At 41.0% G+C, this 13,752-nt stretch overlaps 1 protein-coding gene across 2 annotated transcripts in view; it reads left to right on the top strand.

Moving 5' to 3' along the window:
• Window positions 1-13,752, top strand: part of MMP24 (matrix metallopeptidase 24) — a 150,352-nt gene that overhangs the window by 61,788 nt on the left and 74,812 nt on the right. Inside the window, exon 1 of one of the 2 annotated variants that reach the window (XM_040437384.1) lies at window positions 3,269-3,417. The exons of the other annotated variant lie outside the window; for it this stretch is intronic. Coding sequence (XP_040293318.1) covers window positions 3,391-3,417 — 27 coding nt within the window. The 5' untranslated portion in view covers window positions 3,269-3,390. Of the gene's footprint in view, window positions 1-3,268; window positions 3,418-13,752 lie in introns of those variants that run through there. 2 annotated transcript variants of the gene reach the window in all.

The following is a 13,752-nucleotide window of genomic DNA, read 5'->3' as shown; positions in this document are numbered from 1 at the left end:
AAGTGAAAACTCAGCTCTGAAAAAGCTTTTATGCAGACCGATCTGCGATCCGTTTGTGTGAAAGTAGCCTACGGCCACGGATCACGGACGCGGATGCCAATCTTGTGTGCATCCGTGTTTTTTCACGGACCCATTGACTTGAATGGGTCCGTGAACCGTTGTCGGTCAAAAAAATAGGACAGGTCATATTTGTTTGACGGACAGGAAACATGGATCACGGCCGCGGATGAACAACGGTGCATTTTCCGAGTTTTCAACTGACCCATTGAAAGTCAATGGGTCCGCAGAAAATCACGGAAAACGGAACAACGGCCACGGATGCACACAACGGTCGTGTGCATGAGGCCTTTATCCGCTCCTCAGCTGCTTTTCTGTTACAGTCTTATTGAATATGGCAGCTTTATACTAAAATGCTGGGACATTTTTTTACATACTGTATATGTGGACAACTGACAGGAGAAGCAAATCAAAATATTTTACCGTTAAAAGGTGTTGTATGAGATTTAAAAAATATGGCTGCACAACTGGTCGGTGTTTGGTATTGCAGCTCAGGCTATATAACCTCTTAGATTTGGATTCACATCACGTTTTTCCCATCCATTTAATGTATACAAAAAACTTATACGTTAAACGGATGCCTCAGACTGATGCCATACAGTGGCATCTGTTCACCATAGAGTTCCATTGTAAAAAAAAAAGTATACTTTTTTTACCGGACTGTGCAGGATACAAGAATGTGGTGAGCTGCATTTTTGTAGCCTTTTTTTTTTCTAACGTATACGTCAAACGGAGGCATAAAACGTGATGTGAGCCCACCCTTACTCCTCCTTGTAAAACAAATTCTTGAAAAAGATAAACGGGAACAATAAATATTGCAATACACTGATAATTATCCGCCATATTTTTCCTCTGCCTGCAGTGCTTCTCTCAGACAGATATCCGAGCTCCATACTGTACATAGTGAACACAGAGATGTTCACAGTGTATACACCTCTGCTCTCGGGCAGTGAGATATTACACAGTAATTGCTGCTGAGTAACTCATGTTATTCGCACCCATTGGACCTGTCAAATGAGTAGTCAAACACGACACAACTTACGTTCATCTCGGTTTACATTGCACCCGGCCTTTGATATGCAGCATAAATCAACTAGTTATTAGTAAGTTATTACTTTGACTACAGACTCAGCACTGTTTGTATTGAAATGGACATTGATGAGGGTCCTATTGTTTCATCTGCCATTGGAGGCTGAATCTTTTTAGGTTTCTCCTGGTCTCATCTGCTGTGCCTGGGGCAGATTTAAAGGCTGTGCACACCTTTAGTGGCATTTTTTTTTTATGATTGCATTTTAGTCATTTGGGGTTAAAAATCGTTCCTTCAATTGTTCTTTATTAAAAATATTGAGCCGTTCTGTCACAAAGGGTTAACTGTCTAGCTGTGTTGTTGCACTTTCACTTTGTGCCGGTCATCAAATAAATAATAAATAAATCATATCTAAATTACTAAAAGGCCATAAACATTTATTTAAGCCACATTCTTATCAGTAAGATAAGAACTGAGGTCAGAGATCAGCGATAGGGAGCCCGTCACCTGAGCTACCTCACGGAACAGAGTAAAAATTCAGAGAAACTCGAGGCTGCGCAGAGACAGTGGTTAATTATTTTATTTTTTTAAAAGACCAATTGAAAAAAATACTTTTCAGCTCAAAATGAGTACAATGCAATAATAAAAAATTTGTCCCAAAAGTGTATATAGCCTTTAAAAATACGGTGAGGAGATATATCAATGTCCAGGTGTCTGGAAAGTGTCTTGATTTTTTTTTTTTTTTTTTTTCCATGTCCCATGTGCTTGTATTTAAAAAATAATCCTACAGTCATGTAGTTCTCACACTGGCCACCAGGCCTAAAATATGTCAAGACTACCTGTTCTTTGAGAACAGCCACATAGGCCATAGATACATATACTGGAGGAGATATTTTTTTAGGCATGCTCTATGACCTGTGCAGAGGTCGGGAGGGAGTAGATAAGCTATGATATAAACCTATTGTGAACGGTGATTGCTTTTTTATCTGTACGAAGGTGTTATCTGTTATTGTAATCTTGCCTGTGATGAACAATATAGCTACGGAAAAGTTACCTGTACAGAACAGGAATTCTCATCATATTATTAGGTCCAGTGGCCTGTGGGAAAACGACAGGATTTTTGAATTTTTTTTTTTTTTTTTTATATATAGTGACATGGAAAATAAAAATTACAATAAATTGTAAAAAAAATATGTTTAACGTAAAAACCTGATTTAAACAATTTCTGATAACGCATTCTCCTTGAGGACTAAAATAGGCAGGTCCTAAAGGGGTTAAGATCCTGCAATGGTAATCCAGTCTTCTCTCCCTTTTTCCTAATAGACAGAATGGGTAGCCCGGGAGCTGTACCCATAGTGGCTTGGCTGCCACTGAGATGAAGGTGAATTCTTTCCCATTCGGTGCCACATGCTATAGCACTGATAGGACTTTCAGCTTGTAGAAATTATTCTGGAGAAATGAGCTCTGCGGGAAGCCGAGAAGAGCTGAGGCAGAGGCTCTCTGCATATGAAGGAACATTTATACTGGAAGAGTCTCTCACACATTTTTTGAAAAGACATTCTTCTTTACTTAATTCCAGATTCATCCATCAATTTAATTGTTTGTTAGAAGAGCGAAAAACAAGGAATTCCAAGTTTGTAACGCACAAAACTTTATTGTACATGGTGCCATTTGTGTTGTCATCTAGATGGCACAGAGGCTATTCCTGGGGAGTGAAATTAAAGTACTAAATTGTATGGAACCAATATTACCAATGAGGGAAAAATGGGGCAGAGATAAAGTTACTGTACCAATAACCTATACAAGGCTGTTCCAGAATAAATGTGAGAAGTTATAAAGTTGAAAAAAAAATCCAATATCAAAAACGGGTTCTACCCATTCTTCTGTATCCATTTCTAAAGCATCTGAAAAGGGTTGCCCCATGGAAAACATTCTACATTTTTCAAAATAGCACCTGGATTGAAATATTTTTGTAATTGCATGTAATTAAAAATTTAGTATAGCCACCGAGTTATTCAATAAAAACTATCTGTATATTGCCATCTTCTGTTTGTTCTTTTCCTTATATCTCCGTACTGAGGTGGTCGCACATGCTCAGTTCCTTCAACTTCCATCAACTGTATTTACTGTTAGAAACTGTGAAAGTTACATAGAGCTGGAGCAGAAAGAAATTGTCCCCTTGAGAAAAGACATAACCTCTGAGAAAGGACACACTTCTGGAGAAAAGACAACCCTCCCCAAGAAAGGACACATACCCCCTGAGCTGCCAGCCTGGAGAGAATTTAGCAGAGCACTTGGAGTAATAAATGGGGAGATCTCTGGATCCAAATGAGGTACAGGGCTGGTTCTAGCTTTGTTAGAGACATTATCATATACTGTATCATGTTCATTCTTTAGATTAATCATGGGATAACCCCTTTACGTATTATATGTTCCAGGTAGTATTAATTTATGACAGATTGGAAAAATCCTAGGAACCTGAAATTCTGATCCTGCCTTTAATATCATCAGAACCATGACAGGATCCAAATGACAATCCATTGGATCCATCACAACGTCATAGGTTCCATGATATAAACCAGTGTGAACATAGCCTAAGTTTTTTCCTTTGTAAACTCCAAGGTGACCTAGTTTTAATTTTCGACCTATGGAAGTTCACAGTAATTTCTCTTTCCTTGTGTTATTCCTTAATTATGGTGGCAATAAACACAAAAAATCAGGAGCCTTTCCCGTGAAATTTGCTCAGGTCCACAAATGACCACCTTAAATGGGTTTCCTGCGATTATCAGTTTTTTTCTTCCTTGCACTGGTGTTCCTGGAATGCCCATCTTGGTCTGCTACTGATGACCAGCACAAAGTGACACACAGCACACAGTTAGAAAAACTGTTAACCCTCTGTGACAGAATGACTCAATTTTGTTAATAAAGGCCAATTGAAAATATGATTTTTAGCCCAAAATGAGTAAAATGCAATCATAAATAAAAATTGCCCCTGAAGGTGTACATAGCCTTTAAGAATGCACACATTTTTACACAGTTTTTTAAAAGCCCATGACCGCCTTAAATGGGTTTTCTGCAATTATCATTTTTTTTTCTTTGAACTGGTGTTCCTGGAATGTGCATCTTAAACTGCTTTGGCATTTAGAGTGGGTCTCATGTCCAGCTTGCGCTAAAAAATGACATTTCCTACACTGTTTTATTCCACCATGAATACCTGCCAACTACACCGTCTCTACAGGGCTGTACACACTCATTACTGAATACACAACTGACTACACTACACCCGCGTACTATGCCTACACGCAGGCGCAAGACTTGCTCACCCGTAGCATCCATCAGATTGTCCAGCTCCCTGTATGGTTCATCACTGATGTCCTGTACATTGGGGAAATGGCTTTCAAGAAGACATCCACATGACCAATGTATGAGACGTCATCAGAAGAGGAAATAAACAGTGAAGAAGACATCATGTGACCGGCACCTAAAACCAGCAATAGCAACCACTTCAGAAATGCAACTAAAGGGGAAGGGTCTAGAAAACCGATTCGCAGCCAGGACGCCACTAAGCCACGCCTCTAGAACTGGCGGGGGAGACTAAAGGAATCTGGGGACGCATATAAAATCCTATGTATTCGTTTTTGGACCCGCTGGTAACACAATATGATAGGGAAAGAGGGGGCTGTCAGTTTTGCTATGTCTGAAAAACCATTAGGAGCAGTATATAGGGACGAGGTCAAAGTTCCTAAAAATCAGGATTGTGAAATATTTATGTATTGCCTTGAAATATCTTGTGTGTTGCTCGTTCTTCACAGTGAAGAGCTTTGCATTATCATTAATAGTTAATCAGAACAAGGCCTTTCTTCTGACATTGGTACAGATGCCGGGCAGAGAAGTGGATTGCATCATAGGTACTTAATGGGGCTGTGATGTTGTGTCAGGTCTTGTTTGATTACAGTGAATTTTAATGGCTTTGGAAGTCAAAGGGCCACTCAGTTTAGACTGTGGATGTCAAATTTGTCTTCGCCCATTGCAATTAAATCTTGGCTGCTAGTTCTTCATGTGTCTGCCCATCAGTTCAACACGGAAAGTGTTCTCTGCTTCATTATGTGCACAAGGCTAACCGGTTCTGATAGGCTACTTTCACACTAGCGTTAATATTTTCAGGTATTGAAAATGGGGACAAAACGTAACTGAACAGAACGGAGTGCTCCAAAATGCATTCCGTTCCGCTCTCATACCGGAGAGCGAATCGCAGTATGCTGTAGTTTGCTTTCCATCCTGGGATGCGGAGCAAAATGGATCCGTCATGACCCACAATGCAAGTCAATGGGGATAAATCCGTTTTCTCTGACACAATCAGACAATAGAAAACGGATCCGCCCCCCATTGAATTTCAATGAAGTTTATGATCCGTCTTGGCTATGTAACAGATAATACAACCAAATTCGTTCATAACGGATGTAGATGGTTGTATCATAATACAACCATCTGCATCCATTATGAACGTATCCGGTTGTATTATCTGTACCCGGCAGGGTTCAGCAAAAACGCAGATAAAAACTGATAGTAACGGAAGCGTTTTTGCTGAACACTGCCGGATCCAGCAAAAACGCTAGTGTGAAAGTAGCCTAAGACATGTAGATCTGGGAGGCCATGGGGTTTACAAAACTGTGATAAAATGTGTGCATTCTTAAAGGCTATGTACACCTTCAGAGGCAATTTTTATTTATGATTGCATTTTTGCAAATTTTCTGGCTAAAAATCATATTTTCACTACTTTTAAAAATTTAAATTATTATAAAAAAATTGCTTTATGGGACCATATTCCGACACTCATAACCCTTTTATTTTTTCTTGGATGGAGCTGTGTGGGCTTGTTTTTTTGTGGGATGAGATGTCGTTTTTTTGGTAGCATTTTGGGGCACATGCAACTTGAAATGGGATTTCTAGCATTAGGATCTTGTACATTTTCAGACATGACAATCCGAATTCTATTTATTTGTATAGATTTTTATGATAGATTGTAAAAGGGGATATACATTTTTTATATTTTTTTGTTTTTATTTTTTTTTTATAATTTTTTTTTATAACTTTTGTTTGTCCCCTTGGGAGACAGGCATACTTGCTGTGTGTGATCAGTAGGAAAAGTATGCCCGTCCTAATGTGGCAACTGCCTGCCGCTCAGTCTGCCCATCCTTGCTGCCTGACATGGTCCCTCATCACAGAGAGCTATGTTTTACTCTGGGACACTGTGGACTCTTATCCCTGTGTTAGCTTGTTTTTAAAACAAAGTACAACTTAGCTCTCTGCCTTGAGGGATGCTTTCGGGGTTTTGTTCTCCTTGTGGTTTTTTGCTTTAAAGGGAATGTGTCATCAGAAAATGACCTATTGTTTATATCAGTTTAAAACATAAACATATTTTCCATATTTTCTATATTTAAAAACAATTATCTAAAATCATGCCTTTTTCACACTGGTCACTAGACCTAATAAGGGTCCATTCACACGTCCGTTGTTTCTTTCCTGATCTGTGTGTGATCTGTTCCGTTTTTTGCGGAACAGATCTGGACCAGATCTGGACCCATTCATTTTCAATGGGTCCTGAAAAAAAACGGACAGCTCAATGTCTGATTTTTTTTCAGGACCCATTGAAAATGAATGGGTCCAGATCTGGTCCAGATCTGTTCCGCAAAAAACGGAACAGATCAGGAAAGAAACAACGGACGTGTGAATGGACCCTAATACTGTATGTTGAGACTTCCTGTTCTGTGAGGTAACTTTTCAGTTGTTGTTTAGTTTATCTGGCAGGATTACAATGACAGATACCTCCTCTGAATAGATAACACAGAATCCACCATTCACAATAGGTGATATCACAGCTTAGCTACTCCCTCCTGACCTCTTCTTCCCATAGAAATCAATGAGGTCCTCTCCTGACTATTACGTCTATGGCCCATGTGGCTGCTCTCAAAGAACCAAAGGCCTGGACATATTTTAGACCTAGTGGCCAGTCTTCAGAATTTTAGGATTATTTTTAAATGTAGATAGAGATGCGGATTGTTTTTTAAAAAATCTGGAAAAATTGTAAACATTATTTGGGAGATTTATCAAACTGGTGTAAAATAGAACTGGCTTGGTTGGCCATAGCAACCAATCAGATTCCACTTTTATTTTCTAAAGGAGGTGTGAAAAATGAAAGGTGGAATCTAATTGGTTGCTATGGTCAACTAAGCTAGTTCTACTTTACACCAGTTTGATAAATCTCGTCCAATATGTAAAAATGTGAATTTGTAATAAAACATGCCTTCATTGCAACTGTATGCAAAAGAAAATGTGGGATTTATTGGATACAGTGTCAGACTTGTGCATCAACATTCAGTTAGTTCCCAAGCGTAGTGTGACCATAGCACTCTCATACTGTTTGTAGGTTATTAAGGCGAGGGGGCAGATAAAATGGAGTAACATGACTAAAGGATCTGACTACACATAAGGTTTGTTTGTAGTCTGTTACCTTGGAGACAATGAGTGCAGCTTATGGGCTGTGATTTAAAAAAAAAATGGCTTCAAAAGTGAACATGACATTCAACATAGAGAGATTTTTGTAACAGTGATCGGGTGTTCTACATTTGGCCAACAATCAAAAACTATGGGGAAAAAATGTGCTGATCTGGTTGAATTTAACCACTGCATTGCCAGGATGTAAATGTTTTTTAATATATTTTATGAGCAACAGATGATCTCCTCATGTCTTTAACCTCTGAATACTGTTTCTACCCACGACCCTAAGGGCTCATGCACACCACCTTATGTTTGGTCTGCATCCCATCTACATTTTTTTTGCGGATCAGATGCGAACCCTTTCATTTCAATGGGGCTGCAAAAGATGCGGAGAGCACACCATGTGCTGCCGCATCCACACGTCCATTCTGCGGCCCTGCAAAAAAGATAGAGCATGTCCTATTCTTGTCCGTTTTTGCGGGCAAGGATAAGACATTTATATTGCATGCACACTGCCAGGATCCGTTTTTGTGGATCCGGGATTTGCAACCATGTGCATGAGCCTTAAACCAGCGATCCTGAAACAAAGTATGTTAGAAAGGCGAATAACTTTTTTTTTTTAATAAGCTTCATTTATGTAAAACGAGAAGACGCGTACAGTCGCCTGATTATCTCACTTGGAATCTGGTTGTTTCATTTACAATTTATTTTGTAGCAGGAAAGATTAGTGGTAAGTGTCGCTTTTTACCGGGTAATTTAGTTACTTTGTAGCTTGCAGTCTTCTGGGAAGTTGAGTTGCATTTGTGTCTAGTCTGTCACATTATATTTATTCAATAGTAAGAGCAAATTACTCTGACGTAAGATCACACTCAGGCTTTCATCAGATTAAAATGTGTGGCGGCTGGACCAGGTTGCCTGCAGCAGTACATGAGGAGAAACCTGTACTGTACCTCGATGTGCCTCTGATTTCATACAAAACCATATGGATTCCGTACAAAACCATTACAAACAAAAATCATAGTATGTTTCATCGGACTCGGTTGTTGTATATGAAGCTCTAGCCTTACAGGCTGTGTGCCAGTGTGCATGAGCCTTTAGACCTGTGCTGCCAAGGGGGATTTTATGCTACTTAACTTGTGCTTTCTAGGAACCAGTGAACTGCAGTTGGACCCAAATTTGAACCTGTCACCCCCTAGGCCTAGGGGTCTGACTACATGGAGCGGTTGTGATGCGGCTGCACCGCGGTTGGGCTGTTTAGTCATTCTGCATTGTTAATGGCTACGTGGTATCACAACTACGACACCATCGCGTCATGTGGTTGTACCCTAAAGGTGAGGCTGCCTAGATCCGTTCTGTTGTGGTATTGCAGCAGTTTAAATGAATTTCACTGAAAACCCGCTGGCGGATGTGTCCTTTCTACCTCCCATTAATTTTAATGTTAGGGCAGTGCTGAGGATCACTGAGCGACATGTGGCATCACTCCAGGCAGAGGCTGGAGGAAACAGTGTCCTACTGTACATTTACTATTGTGACTGCACCTGAATGCTGGTGTCATTTGAGCCAAAAGATTCGTAAATCTGCCCCAAAATAAGCAATATACCCCCTTACAAACCTAAGATCAGGCTTGTGTTTAGCTATTAGGCAACTGTGAGCAGCAGGGGAAACCTGGCCCCTCGGGATTCATGTACCAAAAGGAGATAACAATGAATTCATGAAGTAGAAGTAAGCAGTGATGGCCAGTTCACCGTATTCGCCCGCGAACACATGCGGGCTGCCATCTTAAAGGGGTTATCCGAGTTATGGGAAAAATAAAATAAAACCTCTTAAAACTCATCAGGACATACATATACATTGGTTAAGCTTGATTTCATCAAGTTAAAACCCATATGTCCACCTTTTCATGGTTCTGTTATTGCTTTGTTTACATGCTGAAGTACATGCTGAGGGGGCGTATAACGACAATGACTGAGCTCTGCCTCATGAATATTTGTGGGCGTGAACAACCTGACCTTCCCCTCACCCTGCTCTGCACTTTGCATAAAAAAAAAACACGTGATCATCTCCTAGCTCACCATGGCAGAAGATCTTCCTGCACATTGCAGCTGGAGCTGCCTGCCGGATCCGCTGATCAGTGTGACAACTGACAGCATTTGTAGACGGATCCGGGCAGTTTCGGAGACAGAACTGCTCGCCGGATCACTCTGCTGCAAGTCTGAAAGTAGACTTTGTCTGGCGACCTCTTGCCGTGCTGTGCCGGAGCTCCGCCCCCGTCACCATTATAGTCAATGGGGACGGAGCGTCAGTCCAACGGCACGGCCAAATAGCGGCAGGGCGAATCCTACAGGGTGAACAGCCTGTCGGATACGTCCTGCCGCTAGTGTGAAAATACCCTTACGCTAGTGTGAAAGTACCATAAGCAGTATCTGTATCTAAGCAATATCTATATTATTCAAATATATATTTAATATGGATATAGCTTAGATAAATATATATATTGGTACCAGATATGGATTATCTATAGCTATAGCAATATCAATAATTATGATGTACAATTATAAATTTTTTCCCCAGGGGGTGTTCAATGTGGAATGTGTACTAGTAGGGGGGAACAGGGCTGTAAGAACGATCCCTAGACGCAGAGGGGAACGGGTACAAACTGGCACCTCTAGCCCATGTGAGTGCAGGAGCCAGAAACATACCCTGCTGCCAGAGAAGATATCGCCTCGGCTCTGGTAGGTACCGCGCATGCGCGATCGCATACCATCGCCGAGGCAGTGTTAGAAGAGCGAGAGAGGGGGCGGGAACCAAAGGCTCTGACGTCTCGTTTACAGAGCCTGGCCACTCCCTCAAGCAGGGAGAAGCCTGTAAACGAGACGTCAGCGCCAGAGTCGGCTTGATGACGTCGGGGGTCACATGACCCATAAGTGAACTGGCCAAACAGAGAAAGATAGATAATGTAAGTGATTTAAGGAATCGTTCAATTGAATATACGGTAATAAGAGTAATTAGAATGAATATATTTAGGTCGGATAACCCCTTTAACTCACAAGTCCGGCGATGCACAGATAAGTCTTTACCTGTGCCGCGAGCCGGTCTGAAACAAATGCGGTCACCGGGAGCAGGCAGTTCCGAGAACAGCCGCCGGGGGCCGGTGACCGCATTTGTTTCAGACCAGCTCCCGGCACAGGCACAGGTAAGGACTTACCTGTGCATTGCCGGACTTGTGAGTTAAGATGGCAGCCCGCATGTGTTCGCGGGCGAACTGGCTATCACTGGAAGTAAGTTTGTAAAAGATACGGAAAAACTAGCCATAGCGGGCAATCACATTGCACCATTTATTTTTCCAAAGCACCCTGAGGAATGAATTCCTAGCTCTGATTGTTTGCTATGGGCAAGATTTATTTGTATTTATTAAAAAAAATGAGTCCCAGTAAGTTTCTTCTGTTTTTTTTTAAAACATTTTTAATGTTGTATCTTTATCGTTTATTTTTTTTTTAAAACTTACCTAGGGCTGCTGTATTGGAGGTTTCACTCTTCCTTTTCTATATTGCCTGTGTAGTCAGTCCATAGGGTGTGTAATTAGTCAGTAGGGTGTGTAATTAGTCCGTTGGGTGTGTAATTAGTCAGTAGGGTCTAACATATGGTAGCTGCTAATGACAGAAATATTAGTATATCCAGGAAGTGAATACTGCCCCCTTGCCCACAGACTACGGAGGGACAGGGAGATGTATACTAGGCATTGTCTGTGTGTATGGCGCTGCTATCCTGCCTTAGCTAGGCCTGCATCAACAGAGCTGTCATTAGATCCACACCCTCTAATGATGATGTGTTGACTTTGCACCATCCTAAACAACAAAGCTGACAAGTGAGAAAAATCTGAAGAGTCACCCGACCTATTGTACCTTTTGTAGTGGCCAGTGTGAAGATGATTTTTTTTTATGTAAACAAAAAACAAGTAGCACCCAAGATTCCTCTAATGGTGGAATCAAACCTTTCAAGGGGCCAATATAGGGAATCTGGAACTCACAATCAGATAAACTGCGCTCCGACCAGTATCATTTCTCACTTAGGAGAAGCAGGAAAGAACATATAGAGTGATATCATAGATCACATAAAATGCCAGTCTGTGGCAAATCATCCCTTGTGTCTGCTGTATTTGAACTTTGTAGTCAGTAAAGAATTGTTCCGAGTTGCAAAACCCAGCCTCATCATTGCATGCATGTACACGTACATCCCAAAAGTATTGCACTGCCTTCTGTACACTTCACAGAGATCCCACCTTGTACCTCAAAACTCATCTACACTAGGCAGGAGCCCCAAATTCAGGAGGGGGTGCCCCTGAGGAAAGAAAAGGTGCACCCTTCCTATCACCGCACGGCCCACGGGAGCGTTAGAGTGAGCAATTACTACCACCTCCGTTATTGCTACCACCACTCCTATCCTCCCTTTTCTCCAAGTGCAATTTATGATGTGGGAGATTTGCTGCAGTGTTACCCAACAACTGAAACAACTAAATATACTGAGTCGTATTTTTAGAAAGTCATTCACTTAAATGCCTGCTGACGTACATTCCCCATGATTAGCTGGATAGTATAGTCTAGCGCATCTTTACATATACACTTCCTCTGCTGATTTTATAAGTAGGTCACATTCTGATATTTTCATTATGTGGAAAGTTCAGGGTCCAGGGCTAGGACATCTTATCCATCAGTGCTAAAGTTTATTGTGAACATTCCGTTTCCAAAACCTATTTAAGTTGTGCTTCCTATTACAAACAAATTTCCATAATCTAATAGTGCAAGTGAAGACATTTTGTAGTATATATTGCTACAGAAAAATACCTCTCTCTACCTTTCAAGGTCCTTTCCTCCTCTCTCTGCCTCACTCTGAAGTCAGTGATATGAAGGGCTTTTTCGTTTCACTGAGGGATCAAGTTACAGTTGCCACTCCTAGAATTCTATAAAAAGGAGAGAGTCAGAGGAAGCAGCTGCAGCATGAGAGAGAAGTACAAACAGACAGAGACACTGCTGCTGACTGTAGTAAGTTTTCTATCTCACCCCAGTGCTAGATCACAACACTGCTTGGTATGATGTCCTCCATGATGTTGTTGCTTTTGATGGTGTGCTACAGAGACATGCAAGGATGGGATATCCTCTGTTTGCGCTGTGTATAGGAGACATCATAAAAGCTACCCTCTTGCAACCTTCTCCCTCCTACCCTCTCCATAGACATCTATGGTCAACTGTACCTGATCTTTCAGTGAAGCTAAAAAGCTGTCTCCTCTCTGGAGATGAATGTGATCAGTGATTCCGAGTGAGTGAATGGCTGGGGAGGCAGGAATGAGGAGGGAAGGAGGCTAAGTGAAGAAAGAAGCATGATTCTCTAATAATATATATTACACATGTTCTGATCTTTTCTTGTACTACTAATTTGTTGTTGATTTGTTGAAGTTGCCAACAATTAGAGGTACACTTTCAGAGGTTCATATTTGCCCTCCCCAGAAGTTATCTTTGGAGACTTGGGAATAAATAAAAAAAATTCCCCCTGTAAGTGCACTCACCAAAGTCAGCTATGTATCTCTATAGTAAGTGTGAGCACCACGTGTTCTGTGACCCCCATCTACATCTGTAAATATCCACTACATATTTTCTGTCACGCCCTTGAGACAAGACGAAAGGAGGGGTTTGTGAGCTGGCCTTTCCCCTGCCCATACAACCACTAGGGGCTCTTGGTGCTTTTCTGAATGCTGTGCCTTTTGTTCCTCTGCTCTCCAGTTTTGAACAAAGGATCTATCCTTTTCCCCTGCTTGAAAGATTTCTTCATGGACTGATTTCATTTCATTTCATTTGGATGTTTTCTTAATTTAACACTAAATTTATTTTCTAGGAGCCATTAGTGGATAACATAATTTCCCAATGTAGGAATTTAGTCTGTAAAACGTTTGAATATGTTTCTAATGAACTTATAATGATTACTAAATGAGGCTTTAGGATATGAAGTTACTTATCTGTACAGTGCATGAAGCATTTTTTGTTAGACACACTATATTGGGTTGTGCTGTATGTTTTTATCTCTACTGTTGCACCATTTACTGTCCTCTTTAGAAGAGTCCCCAAATATAAGCTGATAGCGTCCTGACCTACTACTGGGGCCCTTTAGAAGTCTGTGGG

Source organism: Bufo bufo, chromosome 6 (assembly GCF_905171765.1).
Source record: "Bufo bufo chromosome 6, aBufBuf1.1, whole genome shotgun sequence".
Lineage (NCBI taxonomy): Eukaryota > Metazoa > Chordata > Amphibia > Anura > Bufonidae > Bufo > Bufo bufo.
Note: the sequence above shows the minus strand (reverse complement) of the source record. Positions and strands in the feature narration are given on the sequence as shown.